The sequence below is a fragment of the Mytilus californianus genome, unplaced genomic scaffold (genome assembly GCF_021869535.1).
Source record: "Mytilus californianus isolate M0D057914Y unplaced genomic scaffold, xbMytCali1.0.p SCAF_22, whole genome shotgun sequence".
In the NCBI taxonomy this organism is placed as follows: domain Eukaryota; kingdom Metazoa; phylum Mollusca; class Bivalvia; order Mytilida; family Mytilidae; genus Mytilus; species Mytilus californianus.
In genome coordinates this window covers 446,481-471,052 of record NW_026262671.1, presented here as the reverse complement: position 1 = coordinate 471,052, position 24,572 = coordinate 446,481, and the positions used below count along the sequence as shown (strand labels likewise).

The window sequence follows — 24,572 nt, the reverse complement described above, 5'->3', positions numbered from 1 at the left end:
GAATGTACTAGCTTCGATCATCAGTAATCTACTGTTGCCTCTAATGACTGCCTTTATAATGCCTCTCCATCCAAGGAGTTAACGGAGCTTTATGTATCTCAAAATTAATAAGAAAACTGGTCATGCCTAATAAAACGGAAAGTCCTTTCTTAACGGTGTGTAGACTTTTTTGGTTTTAGCTAAATTAAGCTTCAAATTACCATAGATTTTGCTCCAAATAAACTTCTGACGTCATGCAACAAACACTTTTTGGTTTTGAAGAGAAATGTCAATTATGATGCTAACTTTTGCGGGAATTTGTGTGACTTTGAGTTAAGGAAGATACATATGCATACAACCGTAAAAAGATCTATTGTTACATGTTATATTGTTACACAGATATACATATTATTTGATATTCATTAGTAACTGAACATTGTCATTTTGAATTTTTCTGTGGTAAGTCTCAAACTGAAACATATTTGGACAATTCAAGTTAGAGAAAAACTTCTGTTCATTGTATATCGGGTTTCGTAAATAAACTGATCAGTGTCTTTTTTTCCAAATCTTTCATTAATTTATGATTGATATAACGCTGTCTGCTAGCTATTGACATAGGGTTATCTCATATTCGCATAGTATGCCTCATAGAATCCGTAAAAGTCATGATGCAACTGTTGACTTGCAGTACTATTGGGAAAGATAACCAAAACTCTCAACTTTCCAGCAAGTTATTTGCCTACAAAGAAAAGTTAGCAGTGTTTCTTTAAATGATTACAACGAACCTGAAAGAAAGCATCATAGTCTTCACAACAATCATTGTACCGTTTACAGTCTATGTTACATTGACAATTATAGCTACGGTTTAGACGTTCTCCACACCTATTAACGCACAATTCTACAATAAAAGTACATATTTAGAAAGAATAAACATTACAAAACAATAGCATTGCATACATAAAAGATAAACCGGGGTACGGACATCTTCTTTGAGATAGACGGCATTGTTTTTTCAGGAGAAATACAAATGTTTTGAATAGATTGCAAAAGATGTAATTCAGGGATGTACACAATGTAGCTAAAATACACCATCTCTTCATACGGTGCACATCTTCGAGTTTTTTTGTATTTCCATTTTCCGGCAATATGTATTCTCTTTTAAAAATCAATAGCCACTTATTTTCTTTCACATTGGCCGAGGTTAAGCTATCATAGCTTGTTTAAATGTTTATGATAGGACTGTCTTTAAATCGAGGCTGCAAAAAATGTCTTCTTCCTTTATGCATTTATGCATTTTTATTTATCTATTTTATTTTATTTACAATTTTGTCGCAATCTTTTCCTATCTTACAGTATACGCTTTACATATAGATAGTAGAACCAATGTAAGGAGCAAATGATTTACATAATTTATTTATAATTTATATGTTTCTGTTTATGAAATGAGAACAAACAGACCTTAGACAATTTACCTTATACTGTTCCTTTGTGTTTATATTTTATATGTTTTAGCTGTATGTTTCATGTGTTTATATTTATTATTATAACAGGGTAACATATTCATATGATATTCATCGATAATTTTCAAGGTAAATATCAATACTGTATAGGATGGCGAAATGTTGATACTTTATAACAATTTAAGATATTATGTCTTGTTTATCATGGAACTTTTGTAGGTTTGCATTATTTGTTAGTATATTTGAATATCTAATGAAATTTGGGAGTTTCAAAAAATTCGGTTGGTATACATTTAACAGCGGATGCCTCTTTTAACACGTGCAACACATACATCTGTTGTCTTTTCTTTTCCGTGTTGTTAGATTACATGCTTTCTAATTAGGGTATCACCCAGGTGAAACAGTGAAGCACATCTTAATCTGTATTCAAAATTAACCAGATTTTATTTTTCTATCATCTCCTATTTTCACTTGCTCAGAATAATTGAATTAAAAAACTAATACTTAATATCGGTACACTTAAGGACCTGTTTCTATATATATTGAAGAGTAGAAAGTTTGCTTACTGATAAATCACTGTAAATATGTATTATTATTATTTTATGATTGTACTTGTATTTTTTTGTGGTTGTGTATCTGCTTTAGTGAACATGCTAGATAAACAACTTTAAAATAAGTTAATTTTAACATTTCGTGATATCTTCTTCAGGTACATGATTCATAACGTAATAAATATTTTTTTATCATGGGTATTGTTTTCTTACCTTGTCCACCTTTTGCCAAAAAATACATTTTTACCTATTCTGTCGTGTCAGGTTTTTACTGAAATCTCTGTTGTTTCAAAAAAGACAATAGATATTTAACATGTTTAAAAAGAGTCCTTTTTCATTGTGATACTGTCTATTTCATAAAAATTTAAAAAAAGGTGATCGTGCTTTAAGAAATAATAATTGTACACATGCTGCTTTGCCTCATAGTCTTCATAACGGTCATGGTACTGTTCAAACAGCAATGTTAAAGTGTAATCAATATACTAGAAACCACGCCAGGTGCTGTTTTATACTTGCATTAAATCGACTACACGATATCCTTTTTTCCCCAATTATAATAACATAGTAAGTATCTTGTGATGTGCGTGGGCTGTTCATCGTTTCTCGTTCTTAAGATATGTGCTCCTATACTTTTACGGTAATGGCGTATATTATTGAGATAACATCTTTCATGTGTGCTATTTCATGATCCTGCTTTCTGTCAGTTTTGGTATTGAAATGCAGTTATCAACAACCTGGCTTATTGATACGTTATTTCAAGTTGTATATCTTGTATCTGAATGTTCCACGTAACTGTCGTACTGTTAATACTGATTTTATACAATTGTTCTTTACAAAAAGACTTGGCTATTTATGAGGTTTATTTGCGGTTCTCCATAGTAAGAACATTGTATATCATGTTTATCCAACAACTGTTAAAAAGTAGATGGCAGTTGAAGGTTTTATAATCATAAATCATGTAGCTAGTAGGGTATCATATGAACTGCATATATCTGATGTAAATTATGATTTAAAATTCATATAAAATCAAGCAAATGATGTATAATAACTTTATGTTGTTCGTATTCTTTTATTCATTTGTGAAACTTGTATAGAGATAATGAATTTGGTGTGATCGACAAAAAGACAAACGTTGACCAGAGACAAACGTTAACCAGAGACAAACGTTGACCAGAGACAAACCGACGATGGTGTTAACAACCATATGACCTTCGACGATTGAAAAATGCTAATCCGTTTTGTAAGCTAGAGAAGACCCTGGTATTAGAACATGTGACATATTTATAACAGAAATGAAACAGTCTGATTTACAATAAAACAACGAACGGAAGAGAAATAAGGCAGACAACCATCAACGACAACCACTGAATTACAGGGCCTTGGATCGGGTGATGCACCTTCATATTGTGGCGATTAAAGAGTTTTTTGTGATCTCTCGAACATTGTCAAACTTCGGACAGTAGTGTCAAAATACAACATAACAACTTAATAAAAATACTCGTTGGGCAAGCCATTTTGTTAGTTTTTGTTACATCAGTTACGATTAACGAAATAAACTGGATTCACCGTAACTTATATTGCTGGTAATTTCGATTGATCATTATTACTTATTAATCATGTTTCCTTGGCAAATAATTGATTACCAATTCATAACTAATGCATCTTGTTTTTGTTATGTGAATGTCGTGATTCTTTGTCACGCATTTATCTATACACCCTTTAATATATATTACCTTATTACAGAACTTTTAAACTAAAAAATGTTGAGGCCCATTTGTCATATTCTTGACTTTATAGCTAGCTAAAAGTTTGCTATAGTTGAAAGAAGATTCGTCAATGACTCCAACAGGAAAGTTGGTGTAGCTGGTGGTATATTAACAAAGACGCCGATACAAAAGTTTTTAAGGTTGATAGTTCATACTTGAATTATCTTTTAACGAAAAAATAGATACATGAAATTAACAATCACATTAAACAAAGAAATCACAAATAAAGAACATTAATCTGCAAAGAAAATAAAAGTTGAACTTGCTAAGATTAAACTGTTTAACATTGAAGAATACGTCACATATAGAAATATTCAAATGTTTGAAATATTCACACAGGAGGGGGTAATTCATATAATTATGACATATTGCCGTAGACATTGCAACAATTAAATTTGTTGAGACTATTTAGTTTATATGAACTAATTATGGTTAAAGACGAAACAGTAGTTACTTAGCAGATGCCAATTAAGAGATTATTCGGAAATGTATCGATCTGGTAATAGAAATTTGATTTGCATTGATATTACTTTTTCGAAAACAGAATTGTAAAAAACATACATTTCAAACGTTGCATAAAATATTTCAATTGCTAACTTTAAACACTTCAAAATCATTCAAAAGTAGTTTATTACTTAAACTTTAATGTAAACTGATATACTTTCCTGTCTTGAAGGATAGAGTGGATGAATTATAAAGGTGAACAAGTTCGTAGACATCCGTTTGTAATTTTGTACTTTAATTCAGTTCATTAGGCGAAGACCTTCCGTGTTTAGTAAAATTGACAAATACGTTTAAATGTTATTACACAGTTATTCAATGCGATGTGTTTGTGTATTTTTATTTCAAATTAAGGAAACAGACGGATAGGAAATAGAAAACGTGTATCGAAATCAAAAGAGACGAAACCATATTTTAATCAATGATAATTTCAGCATTGATTAATGTAAAAGTCGTTTGTTTACCGTGAAAAGAGAATGGAATAAATCACGACTATATCATGGAGACCAAAACAATGTGAACAACGAATTGACACAAGTTATCTCCCCATACAGTACTAATAAAGATACTTAAATATTAAGAACGGGAACATGATATTCTAGTTAACTGATTTTATTAACTGAACTGGTTTCCTGTCGTATAATATACTGTTACAGTGAATGAACGACTTATTCACGCATTTACAATCTCTATTTGCATTTTCGTCTGTTGTATGTGTACAGAAAAAAAACTGTGTTCGAACACTTATTTAAAAAAAACAATATTAAAAAAGTAAAGGCAGAACATTTGGCATTAACAAATCTTTGGTTCTTTTTGTAGGAAGATTATTAGCAGGTTACAAGGTTAAATGGAATGTCGTATAAATCTTTATATATGTTACGTCTACTATAGCAATGACCAAAGACAGTACATAACGTTCATTGTTGTTGTTTTTCCATGGTTAAGAATATATCTTTAGAATACAATTGTGTTTAGCATTCAGTAAGCGTAAATAAAAGTCTAGTAAGAAGACATTGTGCACGACCTAAAGGGGAGTTCAGTATGTTCACAACTGAGGCAATTCTCGTAAGAGACTCAGTCTTACACTATAGTTGTTACAGAAAAAAATGTTTTTGTGCCATTCATTAATTGTAGATAATGTAAAAACAGTTAAAACGTTTATCTTTCACCATCTGTTTTAATAGGATCATTTTAAGCGATTTTGTGAAAACAGGACTTAAACTTAAATTTTTCTAAGGTGAAATTGTGTGTTATCTCATGTCCATATCGCTTATATAACTTTATTTGATACGACTTTTTTCACCTTTTAATTTTTAAAAGAATTTTATGAAGAAATGACATACATTATCAATATCAAACAAGGATACAGTCACAATCTTTCAAAAAAGCAGCGATAAAGGTTAAATACTTAGCTGAAATGAAAGATCCGTTAGCGAGCCTTTACATTTTTATAACTTTGGATATGTAGTCTTTAGCACAAAAAAAGGTACAAAACAAAAGACGAAAAAAAGCGTCTATTTATAGATTTAAACAGAATAAAATTAACGGAGATCTTTTATCGTTTTACATTCATTTTTCAAAAAGCATAATAACAAACCAATCGTTCACCATTGCGACGTTGTTTCCATGCCAGATGAAAAGCCACACTCCCCTCCGTTCCCATAATGTCTATATGTTCTCCATCGTACCACGGACAAGTATGATCGACTACATGATCTCTCTTAACATAACACTTTCTTCAAAAATTGAAAACCAATTCCATGACCTAAGACATACACAATCTTACTTTGTGAAAAAAACACACTGATTTCCATACCAAATACACCAGAGACTATGTCATTAAACGTTGGACTTTTAGATCGACAACATATTTGTTGAGTTTAATGAATTGATATTTAAGCTGCATAATTTGAACAAAAAAAAATATAATTTGTATTTTAACTTTGTAGAAATTGTAATTCGTCCAAAAAGCTTTGTACAAATTGTAATTCGTCCAAAAATGTGTTTGTACAAATTACAATTTGTACAAAATTTGACTAGAATTCAATTATTGCTTGTACAATAATTTATTATTTGGATTTGGTTAAAAAAAAAGCGTTGATACACACTATAAAGATATAAGTTAAAGTTGGGTTAGTTTTCATCATACTTTTCTTATCAATTTTCCAGAATTCATAATCATTCTAGATTCAAATAATTCCTAGTTTAAATGTAAAACGCAAATGTTGTTGTGCAATTCCCGAACCGATAATTCTCTCACATTCTCAAACAAATAATAAAGAACTATTTTTGTATTTTGTAAATAAGGTTTACTGTGTGGTCATTAAATATAAATGTTATAGTGTGTATCAATCCTTTTAAACAAAATCCATATTATAAATTATTGTACAAGTTATAAATGAATTCTAGTCAAATTTTGTCCCTATTTTAACATTTTAAGCGAGTGTCGATTCGTATGTCAGCTAATGCATGCATAGTAGGAGACGCTTACCCTGTCGACGCACCCGGTCTCGCTCGTATTAGAGTTCATACGACTTCCTCAGTTTTTGTTATTACATCTTGATTGGTATCTTCTTATGGATTTGTGATATTTGAACATCGGTAAAATTACTGTTGTCTCTTATTTGTCAAGTTTCTTATAAAGTGTCCTCAATTGTACATGTATTAACTTTCTACATGCAAATTTTCAACCAATTTTTAAAGTTGTGTAAGAGACACATGACGTTCCGGAAGTCTCCTTCTACTAAAATATTTTGTTTTTTGACCATATGAAATATCTGTGTCAAACTTGTCAAAGATGACTATGGACATGTTCCAACTGTCGAAACCATAAGCTTGTCTTCTTTTTCTCGATTGTGACATCGTAAATTAGACTTATCACTGAATTTGTTCTCACCGTGAGCAACACAACGGGTACCATATGTTCATATATGTATATAGCTCACGAAATTAACCCCGGTTTTGGGGCGGATTTGTGTCGCTCAGTGTTATATTTTCTACGTTAATGCAGTGTTGGTGTTTTCTGATTGTCTTTTTGATGTTTTTTTTTGTTTAAGTACATGTATGCAGTTGCCAGGTCCTGTTTGGGTTAGTAATTTTCTATGTTTTTTTTCCGCCTTCAGTTTGCTGTTTCATAAGAAAAAAACGTCTTTTTAAAATTTTAGACATAGTTTTGCATTATGCAAGCTCATGGTTTTTTTTGGACTTTTCAAGACGTGATCTCTCTCTTAATCCGTGATTCATCTTTACTTGAGGAAAAATGGTTTGCTTTTTACCAAATATTTTATTCTGATATAGTTTTCAGTAAAATCGAGTATTGTTAGGTCGGTAAGTTGTGTGTTTTCTCATTTTAATAGCCGATGTTTTGTTAATTGTGTAGATCTGAAGAGTCAATGTTTACCACATTTTACAGTTTCTGTAAATGCTATGTGGTTTACCCACTGTCCCACGTAAGGCTGAACGACTTCTTACATTGTTAAGCGTGCAGCATCTACTATGCATCGGTCATAAACAACGAGCCTGTGCATGAAATCATTAGGTGTTTTGTTCGTCCACGTCTGTCATAAAGTTTTTTGTTAAACGTGTTTAACATTATGTGATGTACATGCTGTGCTGTTTAACCACTTGCACCGGTAAGGTGAAAGGTCGAACATTTATGCTTATGACAGATACATACAGAATTTGGCAGACTAAACATGTTTTTAATCAACGATCATGTGCATATAGTGACGTAATTGTTGTTTCATCACGGCTATTATCAAGATGTTTTGTTTAATAAATTAAAAAAAAAGAATATATATTATCAATTGCATGCGTCCGTTCTATTTAATGTTATGTTATTAAAGGATTTATTGTCTTTTTTAACTCCTTTTACTGTTCTTTGACCTTAACGTAGTTCATAAGAAATTAAGAACACTGCTATTTTGATGTATGTGCCAATTGCATCTGTTCCACTACATATTTCATGTTTTTTGTCATATTTATAAAATATAAAACATTTTCAACCAAGAGGTGGACTAGAAGTATTTTTCTTTTATTAACATTATGTGTTCTTGGGAAATTAGTTCAAATATGCTTTCCTTTGTTAATAATGCAATTATTCTCTTTATACCTTAAGTTAATACGATTTTGTATTAACTATCATTTACTATCGATCATCAGCGTGACTGTATAGATCTAATTTCTTGATTATATTGATTGATTAATATTTAATGACACTTTCAGCACTATTGTGCTATTTTGTGGCGGTCAGATTTTATTGATCGAGGAAGCCAGAGTGCCCGGAGAGACCCATCGAACTTCGGTAGAAAAACTGACAATCCTAGTCAATTAAGATTGGTGTTTACCTGCCACGTGCTGCATTCGAAGGATCTAATTGAATAGTAGTTTAGAGACCTACTTGTTATTTAAGCTCACACATGATAGGGTATTTAGGAAAAAAACTGTAATTGGAAAAAAGTCGTCACAACAATTGTTTAAGTATGTGATACAATGGATAAGCGTTGGAACGTTACAAAGACCGGGATCTTGGTATTGTTTTAACATATTTATTGTTATTCATTGTATTTCATTCATATAAAAGGTCACAGAGCTTATTTTAACACATTACACACTGTTTTATGAATTATACAGAGAAAAATCATCATGTGAAGGTAAACTAAATGATAAAATCTGGAAATAAAATATGAGAAGCTAGATGTCATAACATACAAGGAAAATAGGGTTTCTGTACGTCTTTACCCTATATAACATAAAGCAGACAATTTTTCGGTAAATTCCTTTACAAATGATATAATTTCTAATTAAACTTCCGTTAAATTGATACGTGAAAAAAATTTAAATCAAAAACATATATTTGTAATTATAAGATACAATATCATCAATGTATTTTTTTTTAACATTCGTGTCAGCAGATTGCATTCCGGCATCAAACTTTGCTGAATTGATTGCAAATTTAGACCTATTGGTTTCTGTTATTTTACAATCTAAAAAGTCAATAGACTCCAAAGTACCTCACATTACACCACATTGTCACTTTTGGATGCTACAATGGTCATAATTGCTATGTGTTGCCCTCGGAATTATGTTCTTGGAGTGGTCGTACGTTGGGTCAGTGTCTTCTTCCTGTGTTATCTGCCATTGATCATAAGCTTTCGCACTTTCATCTTTTTCAACATTATCTAACTGTACATAGTCCGCATTATCAAGGCTATTATCCAATTTGTGTGTGTCAGTGATTGGTTTTGCTATACAATAATCACTTGACATAGCAGAGTTTAGAGTATCGATTTCACATTTTTTATCAATTGCGATATTTGAGGTCAAAGTGAACACTTCCATCTTGACCCCTTCAATTTCTGATGCCTTTTGGTTCGGGTTTTTGGTTGGAATTTTTCTATTGCTTACCTCGTTTAATTTATCATAAACACCAGATGTTGCCCTAACATATGTTGATTCCTCATCTCCAATCCCGTCATTATTTACGATATTATCAGATACAGGATTTGCTGAACAATAATCTCCATTTGATATATCAATGTCATTGTAATGACCTTCAAGAATATTTTCTGATTCATACTGATTCAATTTAGACGTACTTTCTCCTTTACTCAATGTCCGCGATATGGGTTGGTTTCTTCGATGTATCCTACAATGAAGACAAAAATAGATAAAAAGAAACAATTAGAGGGACATGAGTCGAAAATGCCAGAATTCCGAATACATATATATTCTACCCAAAAACGTTCAGTCGGTAAAATCCTATATCTTAACTTTCCTGAAGAAGAACATTTAACAAAATTGAGCATTTTACACGCAAAATAGTGTTTAAACGTTGTGTTTCCATTGGTAAGGTAATATTTTCAGTTTGGATTCGTCAACTACATGTATTGGTAATACAATATATAAACGCGTGCTATTAGTTCCTGTGTGCTAGACATGTGTTACTGGAATAATCGTCATCATGTGTGATCAAAACCAGATGTTTGTAGTCAAAAATTAAAACAATAAATAAAATGTTTAATGGTATCAATACACAAGGGTTTTTAAAACTGACGTTAACTTGCTTGCGAGAGTTGCAACCTTGGTTTTGTATTATGAAATAACTATGAACTGAAAGTACGGACTATGTCAGTGTTTTATGCTCTCAAACGTTGCATATATTTTTATAAATTTCAAACTTTTACTTTTAGAATTTAAAAAGTATTTCTTGTGAAACGTGTTGTGCGTACATAAATCAGTATCCTATTGATGTTCTTTTTGCTGGTTTTTAAATAACTTATTGATAAAAACAGGCGTGGACTCCTGAACTAATCAGATTCACCAAAAAACTTACTTTCTGGAAATGAGTACCAGTATCACAGCTATTATCAGCATTACAGCAGTTATTGACACAGTAACTCCAATAATTAGGCCTGAAATTGAAAAAGAAATCTTCTTTGCGCTTTATGCTTATAGTATTTACTAATGTACATATGATGTAAAGTTATCACCTTCTGGTCGTGTACTTTCAAAAATAAGATTACTAATAATGAGTTGCGTCTGTGATATATACATATAATTTGTTCAAAGAACTCGTTAGATCGCTATCACGTGCAACCCTTCCGTTCTAAGTATGTATCTAAAATCTTAACTGAATATTCTAACACAAATGTGTGAGTTGTGATTAAGAATAGTATTATAACAATAAACAAAACAAAATTGACCACTATATGACGGCGTATCCAGAAATCACACCAGATCATCGTTTTTGCAATGATTGCCGAAGGTTAAAAAAAAAACAGCGTAACTTTCACTATATTGAAGACAAGTCATTCTGGTCAGGTTAAAACATTTGCTTAATTCATTTAAAATTGTTTCCAAATTATGTGTAGTCTTAATTTTTTACATACGGTATTCTATACCAAAGCTGCTTTCTTCTGTGTCAGTCATAACAGTATCTACAATAAACAACTATCGACACCTGTTTGCCATCAAACATAACTTTAACATTTCGTTAAAAAACTGTTATGTTTATTACTTTGTAAACTGTAATCGAAATTTGAGTTTTAAATGGTGCATATATGTTGCTGGTTCAATTCAAATAGTTTTCATGGGAGAGCATACATTCAGTCAAATTAATTTATTTCGAAAACTTATGTACAGATGTATTTGAGCAGGAACTCTGGAACCTTCTATTGAACCAGAGTTTACCCACGTTTTTTTTGTAGAATATCGATGCTTAGTCGTTTATTTACAGAGTTTTCATTTGTTTAGCATGGTTCGTCTTCCAGACTTTATACTTAAGGTTATTATATTGCTTGTATGTCATTGACCCATATCTTGTTCGCTATTAGTATCCTGCTATTTGAAATATTTTGTCACATGTTGGCCATCTACAGCATGTTCAATAGTATTTAGACGTCAAGTTTTGTATCAATCTGACTGCCTAAATTTAACAATCTACACTTGTACATTTTGGTATTTAGCCATTCACACTCAGTTTGATATTTAGCCTCCTGTACTGCCGTCATACCTATCCCAAACGATATCCGTTTAACAATTAATTTTATGCAAACATGTTATCTGAAACAGTTGTAATCAGGTGTTATTATCTTTGACTTACTGGTATTATTGATAAGTATCGTAGTTGATATACTAGTTGACTCATCCAGAATATCTGTAAAGACATATTTTTTTCGTGATTATGATAAAAAAAAATTCTAAAGTTTATTCGTTGATACAAACCAGTAGTGTAAACCGCCTGTTTTAGTGCGTTCCATCTAAAAATAATTTACGCAATTAAAGTTGAAGGTTGCTAATATATGAAGTATTAGAGAATTTATAAGAAGTAGGGGATTCGATTATACGTCTTGACAATAAACCAAGGATATTACAAAAAAATAATTTCATAGTCTTTTTTATTTCTCAGTAGTTTGAAGTGATTGCACCCACACAGTTAACATCTATATAAAGACATCCGACAAGTTAACAAAAGTTACATATAACTTAACAATTTATACATCTGTTACCGGTAAATTTTGCAGTTGTTTAGAGAGTATATTCAATCATAGATATTATGCATTGTGTATACGATTAAGGAAGTTGCTGACTATTTATACAGCAAAACTTAAGTATTTGAACGTAACGAATCAATTGTGTTTTGGTCTTGGATGTATAAATATGTTAAAATCAACTCCCCGATAGCCGTGATCGTATAGTCGTTGATTACGAAAGTCATAAAGGTAATTATCAATGATAAGGAGTTTGAACCTTATACCTGGAATGATTTTTTTTTTCATTTTATCTTCTCGTTGTAACAGTTTTGTCGTTCTATATTTTCGTATTGCTTTATAATTATACCGCTTTCTTTTCGTAGTTATATTGTGTTGAATTGAAGTTTGATTTAAACATGTCAAATGTCGAAAATGTATATGCCATGGGATAACAAAATCACCACCAACAAAAACAAATCGAAGAAATAAAAACAATAAAAAAAAAATAACCATTGCACATATTGGATATAAATGAAAAACATTCATTGTCAATAAGACTGCTGCATAATGTGTGTGCATATGTATTGACAAGAGTCTTCATTAGGTGCTTCAAGAACATGAATTATAAGTCATTGTAAATTAACAATCGTAGTCGAGTTGTATCATTAGAAGACTATTGTGATTACTGATGAAATCGCTTGTAAGCGTGAACCCCGAATGTGTTGTACGTTTTTGAGAGGTTAACAGTTTGTTAGTTGAAATTTATGAAAATTTATGATAAAAGTTAATTTTGGTTGACAATGGGTTCTTGAAAAAACAGTCTGTTAGAACAATAGACTGACGTCCAAGAAGTCAGGAGGCTGTTATTCAGTGGTTGTCGTTCGTTGCTTTATATTATATTTGATTTTCGTTCATTGTTTTGTACATAAATCAGGCTGATATTTTTTTGTTTGAATTATTTTACGTTTGTCATTTTGGGACCTTCTAAGCTGACTATGCGGTATGGGTTTTGCTCATTGTTGAGCGCGGTACAGTGACCTAGTGACTTCTATGTTAGTTGGACTCTGGGGAGAGTTGTCTGTCTCATTGGCAATCATACCACATCTTCTTATTTGTATAATATATAAATAAATATTTGAATAATTTAAATTGTACTATTATTATAACTAATATATTATTAGTAGAATGTTTAACATCATATTTGTTATACATCATTTTTCGATTTTTAGTGTAAACATTATTTTACGTTGTTACATTACATACGTGTATCTGAAGTGACAAACGTTGGCATAGTACTGACATGATTTATAGTGCTTAATTCATCAACTGTAAAATAAAAGACACTCAATTTAAAACTTACAGAAAAATATCTTTTTATTTCTCTTTAAGACATTGGTTAAAATTGTTTTCTAAAGCTGCTGAAAGAATGACACAGCTGTGTATACTCATTTATACATCAGATTAAGATAACAAATAATCCAACTTTTTGTTTAATTGGAATCATACCAAATCTTCAAATTTTACTTTTTTGTAAGAGTAAAACGGCTTCTTATTTTTAAAACGGTTAGCAATTAATCAAGACGGTCAACTATTATATGCCTTGCAAATATGCGGCCTGTAGTGGCTGTCTGGATGAGTGAATTCGAGGGGAGGGGGGGGGGGGTATGATCATTGATGCTGTCTAACGACAGACTTTGTTCTTACATTTTTTGTTGAGTGGACGGGGCAATATTAATATACTTACCAGATTTACACATAAAATTATGTGTTGTTGATTGATTGCAAAAGTCTGTATTGTTGTTCTTGTATGACAGACATGAAAATTTACTTATGTGCGTTTTAATGTTGGCGAAATCCGTGTAATCTGTAAAAAAAAAAGCTTACACATTTGTATTAAGTATGAGATATTAACTAACAGAGTGCATTTTAAACATGTTTATTTCTAAAAAGAACGATAAGGGACAGTTTCTATATAATGATAACATCTGAGGTAGCACTACAGTCTTATAAAGATTTTCTAGTGATTGTTTTCTTATAACATTACATTAAACATTGTTAAAGTGTGTATTAATCTGAACATTTTTAAAAAAAATCCAAGAGTAATTTTCATGTCTCAACAGGGAGTAATCTAACGATGTGAAGAAAGGTAATTACCCAAAATATATGGTCATATCGGAGGGGCTAATCTAACAATAATTTGTTGATACTCAGTGCCCAGCTGACAGAAAAATAAAGTTTATGGTCTTATCTCATTGTGTTGCAATCACCAGTAATGTGTGTAAACATGGAGGCAAATAGAGGGAAATATCTAAAGTTAAACAAAAACTATTGAAAAAAGTGTTAAGAATTTCTTTGACAGAAGGGCATTTGTCTTTGTTTTGTGTTTGCATGGTGATATATTGTATTGTACAGTCTTAACGTATTGTGTTCTATCTAATTTAATAGTAGATATATTTATTAAATGCAAATGAAAATTATTCTTTCGTACTGAGAATGATACTAAATATTGTTTTATTCATGTGCTATTGTTTACTATTATTATGTTCATATTGCAGCTGGTATCTCCCATTATTATCCTATCTTAAACTGTCTTTACAGAGAAGAAGATATTTGATAACTACATTAAAGATGTTGATAGCCAAATACGCGTTTTAAAGTGATAAACAGTGAATACATAATACAAATTTCCAGTCTAAGAGTATAGAAGACATAAACTGTGTGGTTCTATTGATAACATGATGATGTCAAAACATCATGGGGTGTTCCCAGTTGAATTTATATTTCATATCATATATTTGCATTGCATTTATAGGGTTTTAAAAAGTATAGCTAATTATATGATGATTATTTAAAGCAATTTTGCCAAAAAAGAAATCATTAAAAAATTGAAAATAAAAAGTTAATTGTTACCCCTTTGGTTTTCTTTTGATTTGTGTAATTAAGGGGAGTATATTCTACAAAACCATGTACCATGTTCTGGATTATTTTGTTTTTGAGGAATTAGTAAAGGTAAAATAAAGTATGGCCCCACCTTTTAAAACAATATATTGTCTACCTTTTGGCATATATAAAGATGAAAGGTAAAACAAGTGTGGCTCGACCTTTGAAACAGGATATCTTCTTACTTGAGTCATAAAAAAATGTGAGACATATTTTTGTAGCTTACGTGTGGTCAATTAAAGAGATAAACACCAATTTTTGCTATAATTTGACCTGAATGTTTTTTTTATCCAAGTTGGTATGGCACTCTTTTTTGCAGTTAATGAGCGATATTTTTTTAATTTATCACACCTGCACACAGAAAACCTTTGTCAACATATAGAAAAGTGTACAATATAAGCTTTAAATGCATAAATTTTAAAAATCGATAGTCATCCTTTGGAGAAGTTAAAGAGTGTTGGTTGGAATAAGATACGTCAGACTGTAGCATAGCCTTAATAGGAATATTCAAATACATTTAAATGACAATAGTTTTGTGTATTATTACAAAGCCTGTATAACAATACTAGTTAAACACACACATTGCATTAGATAGGAATGAAGGAAATAAATTATTTCTGTTGACATATCTATGACATACTTTTAAAATGAAACTACTCCACCAAGTTTAAATTGAGTAAAGACTGATAAGATCGCTTGCGGTCGCTATTATGAATTGTGTAATGATAACATGTGTTATATACATACAATGGATAAGCGTGGATTCTTGAAAAAGAAACCATGAGCCCGGAGGGCGAATGGTTTGTTTTTCATGAATCTACGCTTATCCATTGTATCTATAACTTAAACTATTGTGTTTATTTCTTTTCAAAATTAAAGCCTTTTCTTAATTAGAAGGTATTGTAAGTGAGTTTAAATAACCATGTTATCGTGTCCAACGATGCATTGATAAATCTCAGATCACAATTAATTGGTTAACAAACAAAAAATATAACACTTCTACCTTTAAAGATCTTTATATTACCAGGCATATGAATATTATCTGTTTATAAAAAATAAGACATATTCGAAATTATTTCTAATAAAATCGAAAATGGAAATGGGGAACGTGTCAAAGAGACAACAATCCGACCAAAAAGCATATATAAAGTATATATAATAAGTATGTTATCGAAATTTTTCTAGCACTCTAGGCACATCACGATTTTCTCGCATAGGAATTGCGAACAAACCTTTGTAAAATTATGTAGTAAAACAGATGAAATCATACTATATTTATAAAACAAAAATTGACAAATAGAATGTTAAACCGGTAAAAACTCGCTATTATTACAAAAATATCCACTATAACATGCAAAATTAGAAAAAAAAACAGGATAACTTAAAAACTGGAACAACAGAGAGAATACAGGGATTCGAACCTTAACCGACAAATCCCTATCTTTGACTCATTGATTTTTACCATGCTAACCTCGCGGCTACCAACTCATACTATACGACTGCCTATTGTGTCTATATAAAGGTACAAGCCCTGTGTGTCCGATGAACCGATGTATATCAGATGTTCATTTAAATATATAAAATAGACATCTATAGTGTAACCCATTGATAGCCGAGAGGTTTCGTCGATGTGTTGATGTCAGTCACACATAACAGATTTCAAGGAAGGGTTCGATTCCCAGTGAAGGCATATAAAAATTACAAAAATCAAAGGTAAGTTTTTAAATTAATTCCTTTAGTGAACAGAAATCAGTAAATTAGCCAATTCAAACTTAAAGAAATTAGGTACACAAAGGAAACAATTGAATATAATTTGGTGAGTCAATTTCAGCGGCAGATTTAGGAAGCGTTGATTCTTGAAAAAGAATCCACGGTAAATGAATAGGCTGACGTCACCACAATGGTTTAATCTCAAATAATCATTTAACAAGTAAGTGATAATTTAGCTCTACCATAGATTAAACATGTTTTTTTATTATATTCTGCCAGGGGTATCACTTAAAATCATGCACACTCTTCAAGTTGAAAGCACCTAATACATTAATGTTTGGCTTTGTACATTTTTTTATAACATCATTTGGTACACATTGTTAAAATTTTAACTACATTTTGAGTACATTGAACCCGTCGTTTATGAATGTATATCATAAATGAATGACATTATCGATTTGATATCGATCGTTGAGTTGTGAGGAAAATATGAAGATATAACTAAAAATGATTTAAGAATATATAGTTTTGAGTGCAAGTCAAAGTGGTTATTGAAAACATTTCAATGACTTTATTCTTTAAGTTTTTGTTTGTACTTCGTTTAGAGATTTGAGCCATTTGATTTATATTAAGGAGTTGTTTTGGTGTCTCCTTCAGTCAATATAGTTTTCTACCTTCTTATATTGAAATGAGGATTCTAAATTTGGAAATTTCTGGTTTTTCTGCTACAGTCCGTGTAACGTAAAAGTTAACAATACGAACGATGCCCGAATCATGTACGGACGATGCCCGAACGATGTACGTACGCTTCCCGAACGGTGTACGAATGCAAACGAAACGCTGACCGAACGTTGTACGGACGCTGACCGAATGATGTACGAACGAAACCATGTACCATAAACCATACCATAAACGATAACATAAGCGCCCTTTTATCGTACATCGTATGGTTTTGCATACATCGTTTCGGTTAGCGTATACCGTATCGTTTAGCGTATATCGTTTCGTTTCGCGTATATCGTATCGTTTAGCGTACATCGTTTCTTGACGTGCATAGTTTCGTTTAGCGTACATGTTTTTCTTTAAATATAAAACATGAATTGTGTTCTGTTAAATCTTTTTATATAGGTGATAATAGGCGTAAAATTTAGATTGGATGCATATTTCAGTTTTAATTAATCATTTAGTAAATCATAATTTAATCTGACTCGATGTTGATCCAAAATTATTTACATAAAAAGTTTGAAAAATAAACACTGATATAAATTGAAACAAATTAAAAGATACGATTATGAATTTTGTTAGCCGTGGAAATACGTAGTTGGTGAATGTGCGCGTAAACTACAGTCTGTAGGGTATTCAGACAATTTTTGAAAATAGTCTAAGGTATTAACTAATCCAGTCGTTATATTACGATCACTACGATCACTCCGAGAAAAGTAGTGGATAGAGGGCGCTGAATTATTCGAGTTAGGTACTAACATTTTTTTTTTACCTAAATGAACAATTTATTTTAGATGGAATTTGGAATTAATCTAATGTTCTTACAAAAGTATATTCGGGAAGGGACTTTCTATACTTAGTATAGAAAGTCCCTGATTCGGGGTCTTAAGGTTGACCTATTGTTCAAAAGGTTCAATTATTTTTATGTATTCTCTTCTATCGCATGTATTTTAACATCGACTGAATAAAAGTATATATCGTAATTAAACCATTTTTTTTTTAGATTATAGATATGTTTTTTATTCATCTATCAAATCAGTCGAAAAAAAACAATTTATTCGAGAAATTTCAAATAGAAACAATTACCCGTTATGTGCCTCCAGGGACTTTCTATACTAACTTTATCAACCCTAAACATAAATCCCTACCAATGTACAAACGATTGTGTATTATTTTTACTACAAATGCACTTTAAACAATCATCAAAAAAGAGCGTGTCCGGCAAATGAAAAATTCTCATTCATAAGTGAAATTATAATTTAGCGTTTCATTTTTGTATTTTCAAACAACAAAAAACTAGACCATTTCCCTCTATTCTTTAATTTTCTAAGACCATTGTCCTCTATTCTTTATTTCGCCCGTTATATTCTATTCTTATTTTATATTTGATTGCTTTATTTTCCTGTATCTATATATATATATATATATATATATATATATACCTCCTTTATTCGGAGCAACCCCACCCTAAATATATGATACACAGTGTCTATAGGTCATCGCTTGTGCCGTGATACACATGTTTCCATAACAAAAGATATCCTTGTTCATATTTATAACATTTTAAATGTCCTCCTAATAATACATCTAATAGTTGCCACTGGACGTTAAACAGCTAACTATAAATTCATCCGTCATATTTTTAGTTTTGTTATAATGTGTTAATCAAACAGCATAATGAAACAATTGAAGATTTTCACTATTGAAATAATGGAAATAATTGTAAACAAATCCACTAAATCACATCCATACGACACAAAGTCTAGTCTTTTCACATGTAAATAAATTGTTTTCGTTAATCTATTTCAAACGATTTTAAATCAAACGGTCATTTTACTAATTTGCCCAAAAAAAACCAACCAAACAGTTATTTTCTTTTCTTTTTTTAAACAGTATTCGAATAAATCATGTTTTATTTATGAACATTTCGTATTGCTGACGAATGTTAAATATTGATCCCTATAGATTTTCAATTGTTTGGGTGTTGGGTTACTGTCTGATCTCGCAAACCTGACATTTTATGGTCATTATTTTTTGCATCCAATTGCACCAATTTATTAAAAAGATATCAACGTACGAGAGTCGTTACTTAACATAAACTTCTGGTATTTTTTTTCTATAACGAAATACGAAACCACTTCTCGCAATTCGCTTTGGAGTATTTGTGCTATCGTGTAAGGACTATTACTTGAATAAGAAAGGGATGATTCATCAGCACACAATCGAGTTAGACTTATCAAATTACTAGCTATGTCATATACATGAATAAGGAATTATCACAGTAGGGGACCTAATACAGAGCCATGTGCACTCCTGCATTAGTATTCTCAAAAGGCAAATATAAAAAAACGCTTTCTTGTCTATTTGAAATATTATAACCAATTAAGTGATTAAATACGTTTTTAAGTACATTTTTTTAAATACTTTGCCTACTGCTGATAATAATGTGATTGGTCTATAATTGGAAATCAGTTCTCCGATTTTGAATATATATATATATATATATATGCGCCAAGTCAACACATTTTAAAAGAATTTTTTTACATAAAGCACAAATAAATTTACATACATTGTCAGATCAAAATATCTTAAAAACCCCAGTCCAGAGATACCGTATATATTCTACTGACTAAACCATATCGATAGTTTTACATTCGTACTTGTTACGTAATAACATTTGTGTCCAGGTAAAAAAATAACCAGCAGGTAGTATATATTCTAAAATGTTTAGCGCCTTCCATTATACATCTGACGATGACATTTAGCTTTAGGGTCATTCTGTTTTCACAAAGAAAAAACTAAAATTTAAAAAATTTTTAAACATAAAATTCTGTTGAAAAATCAATTTATAGGTAAACTGATCAGCATAACGTCCACGCAATTTCTTGTTCAGACCCAGGGACACAGATGTCCGAATGAGTAAGAATAAACTAAATTCTTAAACAATTATATAAAGTTAAATGTACCACAAGCACATTTTGATAGTATAATAAGAGGTTTTCTTGTGTATTTTCTATGTTCTGGAAACTTCAACATCCCATCAAAAATAATTAAATTAAAGTCATAAGTTTTATAAATTAAATGTTATTTTTTTAAATATAATTTGCACATTGTACCTATTGTTTTCGTATATTTATTTTTCGCCATGCATTAGTTTAATGCTTACTGTGACTTCTAAATACATCTATATAGTGTGTTAAATAGATCGATTTATAAACTTTGTACGCGAATTATTTTGATATCCTAATGATAATCAATTATTTTTCTTTTGACAGCACTTATATTTTGTTGATTGTTCAATATATTTTTATGGTATCCGGCATTTATATACATATACATGCATAATGATAATCCCTTGGATATATTTTAGTTGGTTGATTGTCGGTAACCGTTGTTTAATGTCCAGTGTAAACTATTTCATACATTTCTATGAAGAAAGAGTTTCTCATTTCTAGGATGAAATTGATATTTTGTGCAAAATATAATTTAAAGTACATTACATTAACTCCGTGTTTCAAAGTAAAACAAGTGAATTATTATTTTTCTTTATATTTCTTTAAGACAAAAAATGAATATCCATATAATTCAAATCTGGTTTGGATTTGTTTTGTGCTCAATATAATTTACTACGACAAATCAAATGTTGTTGACAATTTTGGGATCAAATGATATTTAGGTATATGCTAAACAGGGACACAATAAACTGGTAAGTTGAAGACTTCTTGTCTAGTAATACATTTCTTGAACGAGTGAAATTCTGAAATATCTTTTTTTTAATTATCTCTATTACGATAGCCTTTTTGTGAAAAAAAGTACGATTTAATTTCAAATTGTATGAAGTAAGATTTATTCCCCTATTTACAATAACTCGTTCTTGTCCAATAATGAATTCCTCGAACGACCAGAGTTTGAAAAGGGAAATAAGATTTGAATTTCTCATCAACATTTCTCCTTAATTTTCATGAAGCAAGATTTTGTTTTGTATCGTCATTTATCGTAGGACATGAACGAATTTTAACTGAAGAAGCTCTTTGGTCGGGTTGTTGTCTCTTTGACACATTCCCCATTTCCATTCTCAACTTTATGATGCATACGGGCCCAGTATTAAAAGCCTGGAAGGAATTTAGATAATCTCCGTTTTCCTCTCAGTTTCTGTCATTTATCATATTTGGGTATTTTTCTAATAAGTAAAATTAAGTTTTTCGTGAATCAATTTCTTATCACACTCCGTTCGTGCAGTGTGATACGAGAACTATGTATATACATGCTAGAAATATATACATGTAACAGACAAAGATTATACGAGAAAAATGCATTTTTTTCTTCATAATCGTACAAATAAACAACGCATAAAGTAAACATGAAACAATTCCGCAACAACTGAAAAATAACGTATAATGTGTGTAATTTAATTTTACTCAAAACACTGTTTTAATAAAAATGATATAATATTCATAAGCAATAAGGATAATCCAATCAATTTTGTTGATTGGATAATTCACGGATTAATAGTTGTGTAATCAGTGGCACGTGCCCTCAATATTTTATAAAAAAAATTAGATACCTCTCGAAGTTAATTTTCAAAATTTTCCAAAATAACAACTGAAAAAAAAAGCGTTCAACGAATATTTACATTCGTCATAGGTGCATATACGAGTCATGAGTTCACATAAACAATTGTTCGACAAAAATTGATAGCAAGTTATACTTTAATGTTCATAACTTATGAGTATTTTTCTTGTTAAATTTCTAGTGAAATTGATTGTTGAGCGGCTTTTAACAAAAATACAAATACCGAAAAAAGAATATTGGGTAAACGTAAATGGACAACAACCCAACGAGAAAAATAAAATTTTAAATAAAGTAATAATATAAGTTTACAAATACGTACTATGTGCATTTAATAAATCAACGTTTGAACTTATCATTATCATTTTATTTTATTTGTAATTTTATTTTTATGTATATTTAATGTTACCCGATATGGAGTCCTCTTAAAGATAAAATTCACTTGAATTGGTATTTCTGGTGTATATATGTTACAGGGAATTTGTAAAATCAGGGATTATGTAAAATCACTGGACTAATCAGTGATTTTGTAAAATCGCTAACAGTTTCAGTGGTTTTGTAAAATCCCTGAAATTGACAGGGATTTTACAAAATCACTGAAAATAGAGCTAGGGATTTTGTAAAATCCCTGATTACAATTAAGTATAACTTGCTATTAGAAATGTGTTTTTCCTAATATAAAAATAGAGTTATCATCACTAATGATTTTGAAATATAGTTGTTTAATAAACACTATGAGCTAGAACTAGTGTATAATGATAATGACTAAAATGCATGATAAACGGATATTTAGACCACTGTAAATTTACTTATTTTTGCATGGCAAGTTTGGGTGACATCTATTGTTACATAATTGCCCTGCTTTTCGATGCATGTCTGTATCAAATCAACCAAAGTAAAACTTTTTTTCTTTTTGCTTGGTTAGAACCTATTCATGAACATGCAAGTACAAAACAAAGTATTCTTACCTATATTTTCTGTTGTCTTTTTTTATTATTATTTTGTGAATATAAATGTTATTTTGTAGGCAGCAAATTAATAATACAACACTTATTTGCTTTTTATATATCAATTTCCATGCAGCAATAAGATGCTCTTGCTCTGAAAATGCATGTAATATTTGCCACTGGATCACATACCCTAACCCACTCAATTTCTTATACCTAACATATGTGTTTTTCTTCTTTTTTGACAGCAATCAACCTAATGATCCGTTTTTATATTTGATTTTTTAAAATTTGATATAATTGGTTTTATTTTTAACAGTAATTACAGAAAAAATATAATAAACAGTAACTTTCTTTCAAACAAGGTAGTGATAAGAGCTTGTTTTGTCTACTTTCTGTGGCTCATTGACAACATTTTCCAAAATTTCATCATATTTTCCCCGGTTCCATATGTTGCACTTTTATTTTACATCAATTATTTGAAGTAATTTTTGTTTGTATTTTTGCTCTTGATTTAAAGACATCTGTACCTGAGCCTTTTTCTACAGTATGTCAGTTGTATAGTGCATGCAAACTGCTCACTTAGTATTAAAATAAAGGCTAGGTTAACCTCAAACTTATTGAGTGTTACTATTGTATTAATAAAAATGAATGAATTTATTTTACCAATTCCCTGAATTTAATTCAGTGAATCTGTAAAAAAAATCTTAATTATTTCAGGGATTTTGTAAAATCACTAGTTAAAATCAGGGATTTTAGAAAATTACTAATCAGTTCAGTGATTTTACAAATTCCCTGAAATTTCAGTGATTTTACAAAATCCCTGATTTCACAAATTCCCTGTAACATATACCTGTATCACACGTACTATCTACATGTACAATATACAGAAATGACACGGCTGGGTATTGTAAAGTTACTGAAGGAAAATTAATGTCAAATTCATATACCCGGGCGAAGAAATTACCGCTTTGTCAGAACGGTTAGGTGTTATTTGTTCCAACTACCATATTGAAAATGTTTAAATCGCGCCCATCTCTTCCTTTCTTATACAGGCGCGGATCCAGAGCTTGAAGCGGGGGGGGGGGGGGTGAGAAATGTTTTTGAACACTAGAGAAGTTTTCTTGTTATACCAAACAATATGTTTTTCAATAATTGGCACACTTTTTGTTCATCCGGCATATGGTTACTCTAAATAAACTCTTTAGATTAGTTTAATTATTTAATTACAGATCGTATCTACCCGTTTTGCAATTGCCGTATCACCCCTTGCATCTATTCCACTAGCCGCGTCTTATCATGTGTGTTGATAAAGTTTTGTGATCTTAATAAGGCTGTTTAGTGGTATTTTTTTGTTTGTTTGTGAGATTAACATTCACCATTTGCTTTTCCCAATTCTGAACGTGTTTTTTTAACAAACTGTCCGGGGTTGTCGTCAGTAGCGAACAAAACG

At 30.7% G+C, this 24,572-nt stretch overlaps 1 protein-coding gene across 3 annotated transcripts in view; it reads right to left on the bottom strand.

Annotated features, from left to right (window-relative positions):
• Window positions 1–8,803: 8,803 nt before the first annotated feature.
• Window positions 8,804–24,572, bottom strand: part of LOC127732049 (uncharacterized) — a 30,637-nt gene continuing 14,868 nt past the window's right edge. The window contains exons 8-13 of one of the 3 annotated variants that reach the window (XM_052241088.1): window positions 13,975–14,094; window positions 13,494–13,556; window positions 11,861–11,914; window positions 11,148–11,195; window positions 10,592–10,670; window positions 8,804–9,904 (exon numbers count right to left, since the gene is read on the bottom strand). In XM_052241088.1, coding sequence (XP_052097048.1) covers window positions 9,289–9,904; window positions 10,592–10,670; window positions 11,148–11,195; window positions 11,861–11,914; window positions 13,494–13,556; window positions 13,975–14,094 — 980 coding nt within the window. In that variant the 3' untranslated portion in view covers window positions 8,804–9,288. The remainder of the gene's footprint in view (window positions 9,905–10,591; window positions 10,671–11,147; window positions 11,196–11,860; window positions 11,915–13,493; window positions 13,557–13,974; window positions 14,095–24,572) is intronic. The other 2 variants (XM_052241089.1, XM_052241090.1) reach the window with 2 other exon arrangements.